The 21,741-nt window shown below is 40.6% G+C and overlaps 1 protein-coding gene and 1 long non-coding RNA gene across 2 annotated transcripts; one reads left to right on the top strand and one right to left on the bottom strand.

Moving 5' to 3' along the window:
• Window positions 1-2,475: 2,475 nt before the first annotated feature.
• On the bottom strand, window positions 2,476-20,521 carry map3k3 (mitogen-activated protein kinase kinase kinase 3). Its single transcript, XM_046036215.1, has 17 exons — window positions 19,199-20,521; window positions 15,423-15,500; window positions 14,773-14,894; window positions 13,858-13,898; window positions 13,293-13,392; window positions 12,907-13,020; window positions 12,573-12,693; window positions 11,630-11,766; window positions 11,143-11,216; window positions 10,890-10,957; window positions 10,237-10,332; window positions 9,939-10,100; window positions 9,428-9,576; window positions 8,040-8,171; window positions 7,244-7,373; window positions 6,914-7,091; window positions 2,476-5,502 (listed from the first exon to the last, which is right to left on the bottom strand). The coding sequence occupies exons 2-17, from the start codon at window positions 15,424-15,426 to the stop codon at window positions 5,274-5,276; spliced, it is 1,857 nt and encodes a 618-aa protein (XP_045892171.1). The 5' UTR covers window positions 15,427-15,500; window positions 19,199-20,521; the 3' UTR covers window positions 2,476-5,273.
• On the top strand, window positions 19,237-20,932 carry LOC123961136. The gene is made up of 3 exons (XR_006822665.1): window positions 19,237-19,397; window positions 20,761-20,802; window positions 20,910-20,932. It is a non-coding gene; the product is annotated as an uncharacterized LOC123961136 (long non-coding RNA).
• The last annotated feature ends 809 nt before the right edge of the window (window positions 20,933-21,741 follow it).

The raw sequence follows: 21,741 nt of genomic DNA, 5'->3' as shown, positions 1-21,741 counted from the left end.
GTTGTTGCTATTAAGGAAGAAAAACAACAACACAGTGTCTTGAATTCCAATTGGTCTCTGTTAATAGAGGTTAAACGAGATGGCACACTGTAAGTCTGGCAGGGATTTGTTGACTTAAAAGGCTCCACTGCTAAAGATTAATACCATGGTTGCATCATTAAGGTGACATGAATTGTTTCAGCTCTCTGGATTTTTTAGACAATCACGGCCGTTGCCTTAGATCTGGTCACTGAGGTAATATGTCCAGAAGATTAAACATCCACAGAGAGAGAAGAAAGAGGTGGTGTCCCTCTCCTCCTCCCCCGCTGCTGGAGTCACTGAACGGCCAAGTCAAACAGCTGATTCATGTGTCCGACATGAGGAGACCATTTCATGTGCAGGACTTACAAGGAAAAGGGGCGAGGGGCAGAATCTTAATGCTGCTGAACTCAGACTGATCTCAGGCCAAGGAGGCATGGCTGCCAGTTAAGTCTGACTGCGTAATACTCAACGCTTGCTTTGTGCTCTGGCATTTTACACCCAGAATCCTCGATGTGACCCTCTCTGCTACCATACCTCAACCTCACGAATGGCTGTACATGGCCACATTCCAAATTGAATCCTGACTAACCAGAAATACGACCGTCTCAGCCCCAGCTTCATCACTACATCAAGGCCCTGTCTCATAGACGGGTGTAAATTAAATGAGGAGTAGGCCTGGAAAGGATTGCAAATGCATGTAATTGTTAATATCAGAGAAGTAAAAACGGACCCAACAATGGAAACAGAAAAAAGAACACCTTCACAAAAAAACTTGATGCCAAAAATACTTTAACTGACCAGCATTTCGAGAGAAAGTGTTGCAGGCTTTTCTCTTTGAGTAGCAGATGCAAATCTGCAGTAGTGAAATTATCCAATCTGTTCTTTGAAGGAGAGCAAATTATTTTAGAAACTGCATCATTTTAGCAAAATCATTAAGCAGGTTCCTCACGTCAGCTAGAGACTATGTTTAAGCCTTCATCTAGTCCTGGGTTAACTGCTATTTTATTCCAAGACACTGACTCACCTGTGTCAGGACTAAATCCTATCCCTAATCTTGTCTAAGAAAGCCATTTTAAATTAATCTGGTTATACTTAAATCTAAAACTAAGGTTATTCCCTTTCTGGGAGTATGTAGTCCTCACACTAAGCTCTACTCTTTTAGGAAAGGTAAAAAAAACACACTTTTATACAGTCTATGACAACACAGCTAAATAATTGGGTGATACTGAACCAGCAAGCCCTCATGGGAAAGAACTGTGAGGTAAATCAGGGGGGCTTAACTGGGACAGAAAAGCCGGCTATATGACTCAGCACCACTGGACCCAAACAGAGTGCAGCCACAAAGAGGACCAATGGAGAGCCGGTTCAGGCCTGAAGCTCCAGTCTGCCTGTCAGCAGGACTGCGGGGGGCCCAAATAAACCCCAGAAACACATCACATAACAAGCACAGCACTCAGATACAAACTCAGACTGTAAACTGTTCATACCATATACTGATCGTCATCTAATCTGTGTGACTGATCATCTGCCAGCATGTTAAATGCAGATGTTTTATGTTTACCATGGTCATCGTTTATATGCAATAGTTTTTGAGATACTTCAGTCTTGGCCAAAGTGGTGAATCGACAGACAGTGCCATTCATTGAGCCACACCACAAATCTAATACCACACTAAGATATTTCAAAAGAATTTTGAAAGTCAAATAAAGGTTGAAACAATTCAAATAAATCTTGCTCTTTCTGACATATGATACCTAAGGGTTAAAGAGAAAGAGGGAAGCAGAGGAAGATACAGACATTCACAATGGCCTTGAATGTTAAACAGCTACCATCTTCCTCTGTTCTGGCTCAATATAAAGGAAATGAAAAAAATGTAATTGGCTAGTTTCTTTAACAATCCAATTTTGCTTTCCAAGAACTCTACGTTACTAGGTAGAGTGGATATATCCATCCATGTATAAGAAAACAAAGAAGGTGCATCATCAGTGCAGCTCCTCTTTATTGTGAAAATAAACAGAACAACGCTACAAGAGTGACTTTTTTGTTTTCAGCTTATATTCTGAAATGGTTTCAGTCTTGAACATGTCCTTTGTATAGTGAAAAAAAGAGGACAAACTACAATTAATTAAATTCACAAAAGTAATAAAACCCAAACCTTTCAAAAGCAATGTATCTCTGTTCCACGGCAATCTAAGAAAAGGCCCTTTGTTCAATACAATTGTTTTTCCCATCTCACAGCCAGACACGGTTGTAGAAATCTGTCCTTCCTGTGTCTGCATCCTGTTTTTCCTCGTGAGATGTGAAAAAGAGCAAAAATAGAGGAAGAAACAAAATGAGGGAGAGGAAAAACGAGTGCATCAATCAAGTAGCTTCTTACTGCCAACAATGAGCTCAGTCTCCTGTGTCCCTTTCATTTACGGGACTCACTGAGTCTGTATAACCCACAATATGACACACTTTTAAAAAACAATTTATTTGTTTTGGAGCGAGAGCATGACATTATTTATATATATATATAAACACTGTCATTAAACATAGTATTCTTTTCTTGCTGTAAAATAAATTTGATACATTCGACTTTGCACTGCAAGTCCTGTCATGATATATAATCATACATTTACATATAGAGATCTCTAAACAACTAGTTTGTATTCATTTGCTTACCACAGGGTTCTTTATCTCATTGTCTTTTCAGCACTGAATATATTTTAGCTGCCTTTGGCCTGTAGCAGCCCCATAGAAATGTCTCATATTAGCATTAAGGCAGCAGTAAATCCTTTGCCTAAAATCCATCAAAATCAATACTGGACTTCTTGTCTGAAACCCTGGGATAAACAAAGTCGTCATCTGTGTTGAAAAGCGAATTCTGGAGTCCAGCACTGGCTCCGATCCTGCTCCTCTTTGGCTCACACACACACCCTTTAATTACATTTCAGTAACACTGAGATCACACAAAAAAATACTCCCAGTAAAGGTTTCATTCATGAGGCATATCAATGTGTCAAAGCAGTATGGGTAAATGATGCAAAGTTTCCATAACCTGTTAGGTAATACTGTCATCTAAATGTATAGCTAAGGATGTGTGGAAAGTTTTTTTTTTGAGCGGGAACAAGAACCAGGCAGCCAGAGTTCGTTTTCCACCCATTTTTCATTTATAAACCCCAATTCTGTAATGTCTGCAAAACCAGCTGCTTTAAATGATTTGCTTCGAATGGCACAAAGGCCTCAAAGTATCATTAAATTTGACACAGTCTAAATATAAAAAATATATTTATACACATATATTTGCTTATAAAATCTAATTGGAATGGACATGTGGGTATAAATAAAAATTAAACAATTTTCACATTTGAAGTTAAAACAACAAAACAAAACCCGATTTGGTGAAGAGAATAAAAACCCCCACAACATTCATTTTACATAAAAGTGCATCTGATTAAAAATTGATCCTTAAGCTAACGCTTCTCAGTCAGTGATGTTTGGGCCAGACACACATGAACAGTAAGAGCTCAGGCAACGGAAATCACTTCTAAATTGTATTTTCCATCCATAAAAAGCAGTGTTTGCTTCACTTTCACATATGACTGACACCATGTCCATATCATAACATTTTATCTGCCTATTCTTTGGCATTTTGTCGTATGAGAACACCTGTGAGAGGACACCAGTTGATAGAAGGATAAATCACATTTAGGAGAAAGGTAGAACAAGACTGGGAAGAGTTATTTTAAAGGAAAAATCTCAAAGGAAAAATCCACCCTTAGCTCCTCTTACGCAGTTACATGCCATCCTCATAATTTATGAAGTAGATTATCCAATTCAAATTCCTATAATGTACTCAGATACACCGATTGTCTTCATTTCCCCGAACGCATTTAGGCAGGCCCAGACTCCACTGGTTCCTTTTACAGGTAGAGAGACTAGTGATAATGATTTCTCTGTGGAGAGCATTTTAAATTACCTGACAGACAGATTTTCATTCATATGTAACGGTCCCGCAGCCAGCTTTAAATAAGGTTTTGTAGCTGGATAGCACAAATTTATGTAGTTTCTATCCAAGTAGCTGTAGACTGCATGTCCTTACTCATTAAAACATTACAACAAATTTTTTTGACCATTTTCTCAATGCTCCAAATCCAAACAAAGATGTTATCCCAAAATTAAGTCTGTGTTTGCTTAATATAAACAATGTGAACCAAATTAAAAAAAACATTTCCTCAGTTATATCTGTCTATAGTTGCAATATTAAACGTGTTAAAACGTGGTAAAATTCAAACTGGGGCTAGTAGCTGCAGTGCATCATGGTCATTTTAAGGGTACTGTTAGTGGAGAAATATGTGTATTTGACTCTTAACATTAATTTCAACCTGTAAGATTACTGGGCCATGTTAAATGATGTCTTAGTTCTGAAGGTCTGAAACCAAAACAAACCTTGGTGTATTTAATATTGATGTTTTCAACAGCTGAATAATGTTCTTCTATAAAACTCCAGTGTAGCTACTCTACACATATCTCCGTCACCTTATCTGTGTTTCACCCACTCTACACAAACATGTAGTCAGAAATGCAAAGTGCATCAAAAATAGCTTAAATAGCTTTTAACAGAGTTACAGTTTAAGGATGGCATTTTCTTTGTTTAAAACAAGACAAAGTGATAAAGAAGAGGAAATAAAGTTGAGAAAAAAAAGAAGAACAGTCCTGTCCAAGTAACACTGTTGTGCACCAGTGGATTTCAACATCCGCTGGGCAAACTTTAGCTTTAGGCCTGCTGTAGCTTTAAAAACGTGCCCAGCTAAATGTTTAAATGTCAAACACCTCCCTGGCATTTCTCAGAACTGCCCAATGAGTGCATGTAAACACAAGGGAGGATTCTTTATGAAGACACGACTGGTGCATGGCTTGAATGATGCTGGATTTGGAGTGTGTGCGTGTTTGTATCTGAGAAGGATCAGCAGCCCACCAGATACTTAATCTGTGTTTTGTTTCCCCCTGGTGGTGACTCTTGTAAGAGCCTCCCGGCATTGGTTTTCAAGGCATCATTGACTGCTGCTGTCTGTTTTCTGGATTTGTGTGAGAGGAGGCAAAATCTTCTTGAAGCACACGAACGGTAGCAGAGGTTCTGTGGGTTTAACATGGACTTCTAGACCAGTTCCATGTCCAGATTTCTGCCATGGACGGGTTCCAAGGAAGCTACAGATACTGTTGAGGCTACTGTGCTACACCGTGGTTGAAGTTCAGCAACCAGGCAGGTTTCAGCACAGAATCTGGGAGAAGGGATGTCTGAGCAGCTCCTCAGCACTGGGCCTGTGTTTGGCATCCACAAAAATGCAGCTCATGAAGTCCCGTGCCTGGTCGGAGGTGTGTGAGGGCAGCAGTGGGTTGGTGGGCTGAGTGGCGATCTTGAATATGGCTGCCATGGCCTCATATTCAGCCCATGGAGGCTTTTCTGTGAGCATCTCCACCACCGTGCAACCAAGGCTCCTGTGAAAGAAATGCAGAGTCACATAACAAGTTGAAACCTACCACATATTATGTCTCAGCTGCTCAACACAAATATTTTAAAGGAATGTTTTGAGTGTAAACCGTTACACTCGCTGGCTGCATAGGGCCTCCACTAGTTTGGGAGGTAGGAGCCCTCCTGGCTGCACTACTCCCCCCTCCAGCCTGGGCTGAAAACCTGGAACATACCAGCCTCTGTTACGACCTGTCTGACTGGCCCTCAGCCAATAACATCACTCGCCTGGTGGGTCAACACCCAATCAGATTGCATAAGGGAATGTTGTCTGCTCTGTGTGTGGGAGTGTGGTATGAACTGGGTTACTTGCATTAGGCTCCTCACTTTATTAAACAGTTTTCCCTTTGAGGGCACAGAGATTGTGCTACTTCAAGAGTATTAGGAGAAGTTATTTCCCTTTTTTTTTCACAATCACATGCCTCATCCTGTCAGTTTGTCTACCCTGTCAGTACATGTATGTAACCTTTGTCCCATTTCAGACTAAACAATATTTCTTGGGAGTTTTCCTGTAAAGCACTTTACTAGCACTAGATTATCAAAGTAGTTATAGTAGTTTATTGCTAAACCCCATCAAGAATCAATAAGCATATGTGTAAAGGAATCCCATTAAATGTTCTTTTGAATATACGGTATCTCCATTATTTAGTGTCCCAGCTGAAAAATTTGTAAAATCTGCTCTACAGCTTCTACTAGGTGATTAAGACCTGTGTCACTATGTATTAACACATTTCTGAGATGTAGGCATTAGTGATAGACTGGACGGTTGATTAATTGGGCCGATATCTGGCATTTTGAGACAATCGTATCAGACGATGCCTGCTCTCGCAAGGCTGATAAACAAAAAATGTCTGTGGACATCTGCAGGCAGCCATGTCAGTGTGGCTGCTGTGGAATGATGTTCACGCTCCCCCTTGTAAGTTTTTGGGAAGGTGCTGAAAAAGTTAGTTTCGAGCCCTAAATTTCCTCAGTTACCACTGTCTTTTCTAAATGTTAACACATTTCTATCATCCTAAATGACAGCTAATCTAATCATAAACATACATGACTTTTGATATTGGCATTATATATTGGCCATCGGGCACCCTGCTCTCTAAATATCGGCATTGGTCATTGAAAAACGAGTATCAGTAGTGCTAGTAGGCTTTCTATTATCCAATAACCTCTGAGTTTGCTTAAGAAGACAAAAACATGAAAATCTGTGCATTTGTAAAATCGATTCAAACTGGATTAAACTTTTGGATGTCCTAGAAGTAATTAAAATTTAGAAACCATCTCACCTAACTGTTTTTCAGCCCAAGCATGCCAACTATCCCTGACAGCACTTTCTTAATAAACTAGAAACAAACTTCAACACTGCTGTGTATCTCCTGGTCTTACCAGACATCAGCCTTCCTGCCGTAGCCCTCTCCACTGATCACCTCCGGGCTCATCCAGTAGGGGGTGCCGGTCACAGAGCGGATGCCGGTGCCAGACATGCAGATGGTCTGTAGCCTCTTGCTGGCACCAAAATCTCCGAGCTTCACATTGCCCGCTGAATCCCGCAGGATGTTGGCACCTGAGAGCCAGAGTTGACATGAAACATGTAAATATTTTATCTCACCAATCAGTTTTCACATGCTGTGAAACACAAAAATCTATATATTGTAACACTGTCCAAACACGTATCTAGTGTCTAATACTCAAGCTTCTGTAGGTTAACAGGACTACCTTTGATGTCCCTGTGTACGATCATGTTGCTGTGCAGATAGGACATTCCCTCCAGGATCTGTCTTGTGTACTTCCGGGTCACATTTTCTGTCAGCGCCCCGTAGGCCTTTAGCTGGTCTTTGACTGAACCCTGATGGGAAGAAAGTATGTGCTTTACAATCTTTTGCCTAAAGACACCAGTAATATAACACACAGACTCAACACATCCATTGTAGGACCATTGGTCTACCCCATCACCCAACGTCTGAGCCAGGAACTCAAAACTCAAAAACTAGATCAGGGATTACAATTTCCGTTATCACATTTGTGTTTGCATTTTCACGCCTGAAGTGATATTAAAAAGAATACATGCAGGGGTGGAAAGGGAGATAAAATTGCCAGAAAGGCAGAGACAAGGTAGTGTTGATCCGCTCCTGAGTTATTTATGGACACCAAGACCAGATAAAGTAGCCGACAACTGTCCGACTACACGGCGTCAGTGCTTTTTTTTATTTCGTTAGTTTTTAGACTTGTCAGGAAGTTGGTTACACAATTATGGCCCAGGAACCAAAACTGAAATAAGTTCCTGAGTTCCTGAAAAGGTTCCTGGAAAAGTACGGATAGTATTCACGTCGGAATAAAGGAAAGTCACCAAACACTTTTATGATGTTTAGTTTACTCCTGTCTTTATTTTACGCTCTTATGTTAAAACTTTATGGAGTTTATGGAAGTGATTTCTAGGTTAGGGTTACTTGTGAAAACAACTATTGGTCTGAGCCCTGGTTGAAGCTGTGACACTGAAGTTGCTGGGACTCACCCCTGGCATGTACTCCATGAAAATAGTGAGGGTCTTTTCATTGTGGTCCCTCAGACAGCCATAGTACTGAACAATGCGCTCGTGATGCAGATTTTTCAGCAACTGGATTTCGCACTCCAAAGCGCTGACCTCCTGTACAGAAACAATGACAAGTAAGGAAATTACACGCAGCAGATTCAAACCACCGTTCAGAAATTAAACAAACTGTCATTGATGAACAATGCATCTTTGCTGATTTACGGTGTTCGTATGCAAACAAAATGCATATTTGGGTATGGCAGATACCCGCAGGATCAGTGATATGTGTTACCAATGATGACAAACAAATGTAACTATAAACACAGGGATGACAAACAGTGATTTATTACTGCATGTAGAGGAAAAGTGAAACCTAAAGCAGAGGTTAAATGAAAGCCAATAGCAGTTCCTCAGAATAAGTTCCTGTGTTTACCTCAGAGAATGATGCCACAAAAGAGAGAGAGAGAGAGAGAGAGAGAGAGAGAGAGAGAGAGAGAGAGGGGAAGTCAGAGACGCACAAAGTATTTCCCAACAAAGTCCCAACACAGAAGCCGGTTTAATAGAAACAACAACTGATTCACATGTGCTACAAGTTGGCTTGGGGGTTGTAAAGGGTTATGGAAGGCCAAGGCAATGCTGACCCATCACTCCTCACCACCACTGCTGTCCCCACCACACTCGGCTCCTTTCAGATACAGGAAGTGACAGTGCATGTTTTCTCAGTGGAAGACAGGAAAAGACATTAAAAATGGGAAGGGGGGGTGGGGGGTTGAGGGAGGAAAGGAAGGCTCGTCAATACATTCAACATCTTGAGTCAATTAATTACTTTCCTTCAGATTGATTATTGATTGTGTTTTATAAAATAAAAAGTTAAATGTAAGCAGAAATGTTTTTAAGACAGTTGATTGGTTAATTTATTAAATGCTCAGTCCGTTATGCTGACTATCAAAATAATTATATAGTTGTTATCTTTTTGACTACTTGTTACTTAATTTATGAAGTCCTATATCAGGAAGTGTCATAATGAAAAATCATTGAAAGGTTTCAATAAAGTCCCCAAAAAATTTTGTTTTGTTATTTACAAAAGATTGTAATGTTTTCGTTCAAGAGATATATCGTAAAAGGAAAGAGGAAATTATGCCATTTCCTAACAACATCAATGTGCAACCAGAATTAGTACATGCAATGTACATGTCATGCAGCAAAAGCAAACAATATTTTTTACAACTTAAGCAGTAACAAGAGGTAGCATGCCATAAGCAATAGTGGAAATGTTTTCAACAGTGCCAGAAAGAGGAAGACAGAAGACAACCAAGCATTCTGTCTCTGTGAAAACAGGAAAAGCTGAACCGTCCTTCTTAGTGTCTCACCTTGCTATTCTCAGGACTCTCAGGATCAAACTGGACTTGCTTGGCAGCCAGCTCTCTCCCAGTATCCACATCATAACACAGGTAAACCCGACCAAATGCTCCCTGACCCAGAAGCTTCCCCCGCCGCCATGTCACCGGGGCGCTGGGCGCTGAAAAAATAAACAAAAACACATAGACCTGTACCTCTGTATTGGATGCACAAAGTAAAATTAAAATGAGTAAAGAAATCTATCTTATTATCTGATTTGGGATAAAACAACTGTATTTTCCAAATGTTAATTTAACCTGAATTGATGTCCATTTTAACGGGGCACAGCCATTCAAATGGCATAGTTTATATAGGAATCCATCTTTACTTTTTTTATTTTACTACTCTGACTTTCAGCAGCTTCAATTACAAAAAAGCATTGGCATTAGCCCTGCAATGTACAATCTATGTATGTCAAACTATGTCAAGTGAAGTTTGTTTTCTAAAGGACATTTTGTTGTTTGTTTGTAGATCAACACTCACACTTATGTGCAACAGAACGATCTTGGGGACGGAGCCTGCCCTGAGCGTCGACCAGCTGCCAGCTACCAAGACTATCTTCACTGCCGTTGAGCGACCGGCGTGAGGGCACCAGAGTAAACAGGTTCCCCTGGGGGCGACGGATCCGTGGAAATGTTCGACGGCCTAAAGGAGAGCAGGAAAGAGGCTTGCTGAGGTTAAATATCACATAGTGTACAGGAGAGATTAACTGAGGAAATAGTACACTGAGAAAGCATAAGACACCAGACACACAGCTGATAAATGGAGATAATTGTCTTACCTTCACTGTGGTCTTTGTGATGCAGAGAGACATGGTACCTACGAGGATAGGTGCCTCCTTTCCCTGCTACCCTGTCATACACATGATTCTCCCTGTCTGAAAGCAAATATCCAAAGGTCAGCAGGATTACGCTGTAATACAACCGCTGTTTAGCTCAGTTCCACACTGCGTCACACAACTTTCACATGAGCTACTTTATTACGCTCCCTTGTAGCTTGTACTTATGAACAACACAGCTTGAAATTACTGTTAATGTTCCCTTTCAGCTGGTTCACAGAACTGTACTGTGTATGAATTCTGAGGTCAATGAAAAGCAAACACTGTCTATCAAGAGTAGATTTCTTGATCAAATCCGTAATGTTGTACCCTAAGCTTTTAAAAGACCTGGGGCAAACTTGTATTTATATATTTATGGTTGATACTGCAGTGTTAAGTTTACTGTAAACATGAACTTTAATTAATCTTGACTTCCATCCAAAGTCTATGGAAATCTTCCACCATGGTGTCTGACGGTTTGAAAGACGTTTAGAGGTGACTGTCGCAATGCTTTCTCCCATAAGAGTGTGTTGCTCTAATACAATATTTCCCCATGGTTACAGGGAAAGTTCAAGGACGGTGCTCTTGGAAGGAGCTTTTCTTGGAGCTGTTCTCACCTGAGCACTCCTGACGATTATCTGGGTAACTCTTTGCTCTGTGCATGCGAGACTTCCTCAGTGAGGGGCTGTGAGAGAGGACAAGGAAGGACGTGAGAGATGTATTTGGGTGTCTGCATAGAAAACGTTATTCCAATTTTGAAAACACCAATTATGGAAACGCAATGGAAAAATAATAAAATGTGTAGTGAGTTTCTGGCAGGTAGTTTAAACTGTCAATCCACTTGAAAAAAGTAGGCAGATTGCTGCTCACCTTTCTGAGTTGCTGTCCAGAGACTGACAGCTTCCAGAAACAGAGTTTTCTGCACTGCTCCAGGGATCTAGCACCTGTACATGGCACAATGGAAACTGAAGGGTGTGTGTGCACATGTGCTTCATGTATACAAGTTTCAGAATGAAAAATCCACAGAATTTATTTTTGAAAACTTTGGGAGCACAAAACAACTATTTCCTTTTTTCTAGAGTGTCTACGCTGGATGTATGGATGAACTCAAGGGACTCACTGAATACTTTGTTTGACCTTTTACTCCCAAATTAATTTAACTTGTTAGTAACACTTGTGCCCAAAATTCCTGAAAATCAGCTAAATTACTTTCACAGTGTCAATAAAACTTTGATTAATGAGCAAAACAACTTCAGAAATCACAAAAAGGTCTTGATTCAAGCTTTGAAGAAATATTGTTTATGTGATTTCAATTTTAAGGTGGATTTTTCCCATTAATAGTGAAGTGATGACTCACACACTGATCACTGGTTTCTGGGATGAACTCCCCCTCACTGTTTATGCTGGTGTATGAACCTTGGCGGGCGATCCTCTGCTGGCGTTCAGGCACATAGCCAGGAGGCGGCGAGCTACGCCCCGGCGTGTTCTGAGAACCTGGGATAAGACATCAGTTATGTCAGTTATGTCTTATGTCTATCAGTTACCATAAAAAAAATTAATAAGAATTTTAAATTATATCTGGACTTACTTACTGAAAAAAGCATGAAAATGTCAGCAACAATGTGCCAGTTAATTACATTAATTATTGTTGGAAAAACTGCTTTGCATAATGTTTTTAACTAATCTGTGTTTAGATGTATTTTTTACAGTACAGGCAGCACAAAAGCAAACTTGCAGAAGTTGAGAGCACACTCATACAACACAAACACAAATCCATGCTGTTGTCATGACAGTAAAAAAAAAATTAAAATATTCAGGCGCTCTCTCCCTACTATGTCATGAAGATAAAGAAAACAAGAAATCAAAGTGCAGATTGCTTCCATTCTGACTGAAAGGAGCAACTCCAATCCCTCCTGCAGCCACTTCATCCCCTGCTCCAGGGGGAAAAATCCCAAACTAGGCCACTGGTCCACTACACTAATAGCATTTTGTAATCTGATTGGCTGCTGTCCAGAAGGCCTTGTCTAGTGATGGTGAACAGGAAAAGGAAGAGGACCCATTGCTAAAAGGGGAAGCCAACGAAAAGAACAGCCAGAGAGAGAAGTGGACAGGGATATCTAGGTAGTAAAAAGGGAATTGGCAACGGCTCGACAGTCGCTACACATAACTGAAAAAAGACAAAATGTTTTTCTCAGAAGCCTCAACAACGAGTCTACATTTCTCTCTTTGAATCAGTGTGTGAACCATCCTGTTGCAGATAAATTTAGAGAGAACTCTGAATGACAGTTGAGGACATGTACCAGTTGATAGGTGGCGCCCCCTGGGCTCGGAGGGTTGGTACCCCGTGCTAACGTCTCCAGTGGACTGAGAGGACTTGATCCTCACCTGCTTACATGGCACATGGTGGGAGGGAGAGGACGCCTGTAGGAAAGAGGTGGGGAGAATAGGAGGTTTAGATAGGGCTTCAATACATGACTGAACAATTGCTTAATGTCAGCATGCCAGTTAGTGTGATGTAAATGTAATGAGGAAAGTGGATTTTTCACAACATGGCTCTATGCTGAAGTAATGGCAGTTGTGCAATGGTATGCTGTAAATGTACACCCAGTGTGTGTGCGCATGTGTGTGTCTCACATTACTGTGCTCCTGAGCGAGCAGCAGGATCCTGATGCTCTTCATGTTGGAGCTTCGGTCAAGCAGGTCGATTGCCTTGTCCAGATCATCCTGTCCACGCAGAGGGATGGACAACTGCCAGGATACAAGACAAACCCGCACACACAAACAAAATCAACAATATATATATATAAACAAACAAATACGATCCACAAGCATACAAAGGCTTTTGGAAACACGTATATTTAATCAATAAATTAAGGAAAGAAAGACACCTATACATGCATATATGAATTGGCACCTATTTTGATTTAACATTTAATTCATTTTTTTAACATTCCCTGGTTACAGCTTCTCAAGCTGAGGACAGAATGGGTGGAGATACAGCAGTACAGATACTACTTTACCTCGTTGTTCATATAATTCAGGTCCAGCTGCTGGCCAAAGACAGCCTTGACTTTTTGCTGAACGTCCTCAAACTGCACAGGCCGTCCAAACATCAGGATCCTACACATAAAAGGCAAGAAATCAAACAGACAGACATGGGATGAGAGATTTGTACTGGCAGCGACGGAAAACTGCTTTTGAGTTACAAGCACACATTCAAGAAAAATCCACACAAGCTCCTGTTTTTTAGTGTGTGCTGAGTCCTCTAAGTACACCTTGCATATTTGTGGTTTGTGCTGGCAGCCACAGTATAACCACAGTCCCTTCCTCTTCCATTCTCCAGCTCGCATACCAGTCTGAATTAAGTGCTGGAGTGTGTGTTTGACTCTGAGATGAGCTCTTTCTCATAAGCTGGAACATGTGACAAGAACAGCATGTCTGAGTGAGTGTGTTTATGTCTCTGTGTGAGTTTATGCTCTCTCTCTCTCTCTGGTGTGTAGATAGATACATATATGCATGTATATCAAAACACACACACACACACACACACAACATGCATATAAAAAAGACACAAACCAAACTCACCTCCTCTCTCCTGAGAACTCAAACTTTATCCTGACATCGTCCTGAGAGACAACAGAAACAGGAAGGTCAAAGAGTGGACAAAAGAGGTCATTAGAGTTTAATAATATAGGCTGTGTTGATATGAACACAAAATTTAATGATGATAATAACTGTGACTGACTTGTCTTCAGCTGTTGGCCTTACACAAAAGATTGTTCGCTGAGAAGACATGTCATGCATTTTGTGAAAACCCAAGTAAGTTACTGAGGTGGGAAAATGGTGGAGACTGTCTTTCCCAGGGGGACAATCTCTGGTTTAAAGCAAACACTACACTGCACATGAGATGTCTACTCGGACTATTCTCTGTGGCTGCAGCTGTGGTCAAAAGCGAGGGTGGGTGGGCTACTGGCTATTTCTCTAAACGAGCAGAATATATTTTTAGAAAAGAAGTTGAAAATAACATTTAATACATTTTAGAAGCAGCAGTAGCATAGTTGTGGTTGGCTATCTTTACAATTCATCCGTCATTATGCTAAATTAGCTAGCTGTGTGGGCTAGGGGAAATAATGTCAGAAACAAGGATATAACTGCATGGGTAATACTCAGTTACACAGTTCTTTATTGCATCTTTAAAACTACACTACTGAACACACTACAAATTTTAACAAAATTTTCATTAAATGTTTGTTTATGCATGGGACTAAAGATGTTTGAGCAACCACTCACAGCGCAATCTAAGGCTATTTGATTGAAACTGAGTCTTCGGACTTATGTGAAGCTTTGATAATAAGAAAGGTATTTCCCTGTCACTCAACACCATTTCCATTTAAATCCTGGTTTAGGAGGAGAACTTTACACAAGCTCGAGCTTCCAAACCGTGTGTAGGCTTATAGTCTTCTCAAATATTCAGTCCGTGGCCATGCAGCTATACAGCACCTGTCTGTTCGCCTGGGCCGGTGTCTTGGGTTTGCCGCTGTCATACGACAACACAGGCTGGCGCCGCGTCATCTGGAGGGCAACCAGGTCTTTCATTATAGAGTGGAGAGCCTGCCTCTCATCTGAAGAGGATAATGTGTTGGGAAAAAACACACAATTAGTGTGGATTGGAAAATGGATGGCCTGTGTGTGCATGCATGACAGAAAAAGAGCGATATGAGCCCCCTTGCACTTAGATCTGCACTAAAAGGTGTGTGCATACAATTAGTCAGTCATCTTTAACTACAGCCATATGGAGACTATCCTATGACAGGGAGGAAAGGACTGCAGTGTTTTTGATATGCCTATTCCCATGTTTGATCTCAGGGCAAGTTCTGCCTTGGCTGCACTAGCTCACGAAGAGAAAATATTCTCCCTGTGTAGCTTGGACAGACATCATACAGCCCCGGGGCAGTGGAGAGAACCAGACCCCCATCTCCACAACACCAAACACCAATCCTTCACCCGACAGTGTCTGGAGCAGCAGCTCGCACAGGCTTCGGCTTCAGGGATGGTGTTTGGTGTGAGTGTGTGTGTGTCTGCTTTTATCTCATGCTGTGAAGAAACCATGCTCTAAATGTCTGTCTAACATCAGAATTCAGAGGACTTACTCATTGTGGTGATGTTTGCGTACGTGATCTACAAGCCAGTCTTCAGACACTTCTCGGCTGTGCCAACCCACCCACAGCCTGTAGTGATAAAAACAGAAATCAATTCATTTTTTGTATTATATTATTATGAGAAATCTATTAGTTATTAGAGAAGGTGTGCAATAACTGAGGCTGGCACTGTTTTTGTTAATATTCTTTTGCACGGAGACAGAGCAGATGGGTCACTGATTCAGACAGGAGATGACATATGACAAAGGTTATCAGCCAGTCTTACAAAACTTGTTAGTATGCAAGTACCTCAGCCCATAAAACATCACCTTGGTGGTAAACATTACGAAGATGAGTAGGTCATCAGAAAAAGGGAATCGCAGTATAAAATTTGAAAACGCTGGCATGACAAAGTGGCTTTACTGCCCCCTTATTATATGGTCTATCTATGTAATTAAATCACATGGCATGCGTGTGTTAATGTGACACTAAACAAAGAACCTAATCATTTACAACTTGAACGCTTCTGCATAGTTCCTTGCAGGCATGTAAAAAAAAAATAAGAAGTAACCTGAGCCTGCAGAACACAGACCTAAAGATTTCTCTGACTGAAGGCCTGAGTGAATGAGAAAGTGTGCAGTGCATGCGAGAATGTGTGTTGTGTGTTTTGCCCATGAGAAAGAATGACAATTGGAAACGGCTGAAATCCAAGCTGCACTGGCAGCGATCAGTCTGGCACAGTTCATATGGGAAGAATGTTTTGTATGGGGAGTTTTCTGCCATTTTAATATCTACCAGCTTCAAACTTCTCTGATTGCTAAAAAATCCAAACTCAGCTGTGTTAAAACTCCATTGTAACAGGACAATATTATCCTGTTCAAGGCGTCAACAGCATTATAAACTGAGGCATTTCCTTCAATGCAGACTGTTTCCCCCAAATTTGTACCAATAAACCACATAATTTAAACTAATTCAACAAAGGACAATACAAAAGTACTTCTGTGTTCTTTACACAAACTTAGTTTTCACAATTATATAAAGTAGACGGACTTACCACTTTTAACAAAATTATAAAACACGTAAGACCAAAAGACTATCTCTGACCCATCAAATCAGAGACATGAATAAAATACCAGGGATGAACTGATCTGACTTTTCTTTTCTCCTGTGTGAAACTCCTGGGGATCATTTTCATGCACAGTAATTTGAAGCCAGGGACTGCTGTGGTGCTAAAAGCTGATTTGGCAGCCCATTGTGAGTGAGTCAGTGAGTGAGTGAGTGAGTGAATGAATGTAAGTGACATCAATAACGAAACTATAGCCTAGATAATGTCATGTCTGACAGATACTTGATCCACTTAAAAAGATCAGTATCAGACAGATACTAAACTGGATTGGTGCATACCTGATCTTTACCATAACCATCACTGTTAGGTTACGTCTTATATTTTAAGTATGAAAACATAATAACTAAGTGTTTGGTCTGACTGTGAGTCAATTTATATTTACAAATATATCTGTCTAGGTTACAATGGTAAGCCATATTGTGTCACTACAAATAAGATTTTCCTCTCTGGCAAATTGCTGTAATTTCCCATGAATGGTCTAAAGGGTTGTGGAAAAGAGAGGGCTATGAACCACTGAAAACACAATTAGGGCTTCACCTTGACATATGCTTCAACTTGCCCAGAAATACACTGTAGCAAATCAACCCATGTGCCTGATAAGCCTAGAGAACTAATGACTAGTCATTTTCAATAACTCTGACAAGACCGGCATGAACGTTGTCTAAGGATGGAGCCTACAGAAGAGGTAGCAACTGTTTTTCTGAGGGTAGCTTTGCACAGTCCGAACGCTGCAGAAGGATGGTGAGAAACAATTTCTGTGTATGAAATGGGTAGCAACGGCACCTGAGGCAACTCATTGACTCTGTAGATTTCTGGGTAATAATCACCCACAGGAATGCCAGGCATGTCCGTCTGTGGTCGGCGGAGCGTTGCCACGTTGCTTTCAAGCTTCCGCCACTCTCGTGTTCCCTGCCATATGAGTAGGTGCCAAGGACTTTTGTCCTTCTACCCTTCAAACTTCACGCACATTTTATCCCCTACTAAATAAATAACATGGAGTTTATGAGGTGTGCAATTCCCCTTGTTGCATGAATGTACAGTCACTTCAGGATACTCATTACCACATTATCTCCTCTGTAACCACAAAATGTTCACCTTAAAGCTGCTGGATCTGGAGAATGAAATTGTGCAACACAAGAGGTTCTTGTAGTCAACAACTACCCTCTCTGTCCATTTCCCCAGTTACCCTCTTCTCTCCTCAGCTTTTCATGATTTTAATTACCTCCCAAGTGGAATGCAGGGAATCCAATGTAGAAGGAGGCTGAGCTCTACCAGTCCAGTCAGCTGTGCCTGCTTTATTTTCCTTGTATCACATTTCCAGGACTAGCAGGATTTACATGGATTTTCCTCCCCCCTCTCTTCTCTGTCTGCTTTGAGAGGTGTTTAGTCTGAGGCTGTTTTTCCCAGCCACAGTTTCTACTCTGTCTCTGGCCAGTGATGCATCTGAACTCAGTGTTTCACAGCAAAATCCCCTTGGCCTGATGTCTCTCCTGTTTCAGGTGCACATGTGTTTTGGGTTCAGGGCAACCCATTACATTTAAATATTGCAATCTCGACAAGTCTCTTGTACTTGCCTTGGCTTAGGTTTCAAATGCCCTTTGTAATATTGTAATACAAACCTACAGATATATTCAAATTGAAATTTCAAAAAAATAATCTCATGTATAATCTCAATACATGTACAGTGACACACAACCTGAGTTTTGAAAATGCTGCGTATTCTGCATGTTGAGATTACAACATGCAAAGGTCAAAGAAATGTGATTAAAGATAAAAGAGAAGGAGGGCCTTCTGAACCTGTGCAGATATGTTAGCTCATTTAGTGCTTGGATTAACACTAAACAACAACTTAAACTAAGTTATTAATATAATTTTTTGGTGCTGTTGAAGGTTTGTTGATATCAGTCCTGCTTGTAAACACAGCTGTCAAACTGGCTGATAATTTCAATTACAGCTGGTAGAACAGATGTATCAGCCTCATTTACTATTCTGCAATGTTACCTAAAATTCAAAATATCTCCTTAATTGGTCACTTTAAAGCCATACTTTATTAAAAACCCATTCAAGCTTTTGGCTGTTTTAACCAATTCTGTATTCTGTTTGTTTGTTTTTCTGTTCTGTTTGTGATTGTTTTGTTAAATCGTCTCACTTTCTGTGCAACTGTAAACAGGCTGATGCTTAAAAAGGGAATGCATGCTCAGGCAACTGATCTTGTGTATACAAAGGTAAATAAACTCAGGGAATGTGTCCACACAGGGTAGAACTACCTGACTGTCGAGATGAAATGCATCTTCTATTCACCTTTCTTATGACTTTCTCATAAGAAAGGCAAATAGAAGACAGGGCTGTAGCACAGAGGACACTGAACTCATGTCCCCCATATTTGGTATGGGAATTTGGAGGTTTAACAGAAGATTACAGCGTCTACACTTAATGTTTTAAATTTTTATTCTATTTAAATGTGAGCATTTTGAGGCTAACAAAAATTATTCAGTATTTTCCCGCCTGAATCTTTTTTTTAAATAAGAAAAAAAACATTTTGCATACTTTGCTTTTAGTAGGCTACGTGGGTTATTCAAGCAGAGCCCTTATGGATTATTCCCACATGACTTGAATGCATCGTAATTCACTCATACCTGTCACCTTTGTCACGTGCACTCACCTGTCGCCTTGACGACCTTGGTCAGGACGAGGCCGGGCTTCTCCCGCGTGCAGCTGACTCCGGTCACCGGTTCCTCGCCGCAGAGATGACGCAGTAGGTCCCGCCGTTGCTCACGTCCATCGGTGCCCTCAGTCACACCGACACACCGGGGAGTGTGTGCAAGAGTGCGGGTGCGCCATGGCGGGGCTGACCCCCCCAGGTAACAGGGGATCGTGTTCTTCAACGGAAAAATTAAAAGCGCACACACAAAGGGATACTTTCCAGGTTGTGAAAACAAAAACAGGTCACATCAGACAGAGAAAATGTTCCGATGGAAAAGCCTACACCAGACTGCTCCACCTGTGGCCCAAACACAAACTTCTGCTGCGCTGAAGCCTCGGATCTTTGGAAAACTTAAATTTCCAACACATTTTCAGGAGGTTACGCTCTATTTCAACACTTTCAGGTTAATACTGACAAAAGACTACCGAACAAGATGTAACAATAACCGTATGGCCTGTATGAAATCCATTTGTAAGAATCAGCTCGCCCGAGGGAAAAAAAACTTACGATTTCCGTGATTTTGAGCTCTCTTCCTGCTAAGTTTGCAGATTTACCTTCCCTGTGTTGTCAGGTTGGAGTCCAAAATAGTCTAGATATAGTCTAGTGGAGATACCTTTAATTATATTATTGTATTGCATGTAAGGGTATCGTATTGCAACTTGAATATGGATCTAAGCATAACCTTATAGGAACACATAAAGGCATATCTCTGGCCTATAAGCTTGGGGAATTTGATTCAGTGGTGTTCACACTGACTGAAATGACACCGGCAGGAACAGATACCACCTGCATACGTTTATTATACACCTAAAATCCATTTGTCATGCCAAACGAGACCAAGTTGGATACACTCCATCGATGTTTACACTTCGCAGAGCTTCGGACCCTTAAATTATGGTTCCTGAAGTAGCCTATTCATGCGAGATCCAAAACGGACTTTAGTGTGAAAAAATGCAGTCTTTCTCAACGACAGAGTCACGGAGTTGTCGTACAGTTTCTGTGGCCAAAGGCAGTCCAAAACTTTCCCCCAACCAAAACAAAGTAAGAAATAATCTTCAGCCGAATACGTCAAACTTCCTGACAGAAAAAAGTATCACCACCGGAACCCGCTTTTATGCTTCCAACAAGTCGGGAAACTTGTACTCCAAGGTCGGATCCATCTTTTCCAAATGCTTTACGTCCATACGTACGTAATAACGCGGATTTATTCCCAGGGGGATTTCTGATTACTAAACTATCTATAATAGCGCCGTGCAGCTGCGGGGACGCGCTGTTACTCGGTCGAAGTCTTTCTGCAGGAGCGCGCACAATGTTATTAGTGGGGCGGACCAGCTGTGACGTAGAACAGGCTCATGTTGCCTTCAAAGCTATAGGACATTTTGTAATTCAATTAAATTGTGCTTTGTTGACATGGGAAACGGACCAAAGCAAGTGTCGAACCGCAAAAACGCACATAAACACTGATTGTGCTGTCAGAAATATGTACAGATAAGCTGTGTGTGTCATTCACTGTTCCTCAGGTGCGCCATGCTGATACATTTTGGGCAGCAAAACTTTGAGAGGTAGGTTAAAAAAGCTATTTGAAATCTAAACTACTGATAATTTATTTTTCCAACATATGTATTCTGAAGCCTTATGGCTTGATATGCATGACTGGCTTTACCCAAAGGTTTTTCATCTCGAGAGCTTTTCTCTGAAGGACATCATCTATGGTTGTGTCATGGGAACAGCAAAGATGACTTTCTGATTAATATCATGCCATTCTTGGGAAAATTTGTTTTTGAAAGTGAAACCTAAGTTTTGTGTATTTCATAATGAGTTTCTTTTTATGAAAGCCCTTAATGTCATGATAACGAAAAATTCAATGGAACCTTCTAGTATAATAGCAGAATATGGTTTGCATAAAAAAGCTCTAGTCTCCCCCACCTTTTTTTCTTTAATTTATAAATTTATTAAATTTCCTCTTATCTCTTTCTAGTTTGACTTGTACTTTTTTTTCTGTCTTTTAATATGCACTTGATCCTTTTTGTCATATGTGAAGGAGGAGGTGGATCTCTGTCTTAACCTCAGTCAAAAAGTGACCACATATTCTGTTTTATTTTAAGGTTGCCAGAATTTTTTTGTGTGTGTGTGTTTCTTCTCAATTTGCCAGTTTGTGGTCACTGTCCTTAGTCTGGATCTGTCTCTGTTATATTCAGTCTCTTTTTTAGGGACAGATAATTGTCTATTATACTTTAGTTTTTTCTTTAATAAAAAAAAGATGCAGTAAGGACTCAGGCTTGTACATTGGGTGCATGCTTTACCAGTTTGCTGATGCTTTTAGTTTTTTCTTCCAAAATAGTTTATTGCATTATAATTTGGTTTACTCTGAACTTTATTGCCATATTTTTTATGTTGAAGAAATTACAGAATAGGATATGGCCTCTATTATAAATGAATGAAATCCTTCCAAAGCTAAGGATGAGTTTGGATTTGACATTAACTTCATTAAACTGTACATG

Source organism: Micropterus dolomieu, linkage group LG02 (assembly GCF_021292245.1).
Source record: "Micropterus dolomieu isolate WLL.071019.BEF.003 ecotype Adirondacks linkage group LG02, ASM2129224v1, whole genome shotgun sequence".
Classification (NCBI taxonomy): domain Eukaryota; kingdom Metazoa; phylum Chordata; class Actinopteri; order Centrarchiformes; family Centrarchidae; genus Micropterus; species Micropterus dolomieu.
The sequence above is the reverse complement of the archived record's forward strand: the minus strand, read 5'-3'. Positions and strand labels throughout refer to the sequence as shown.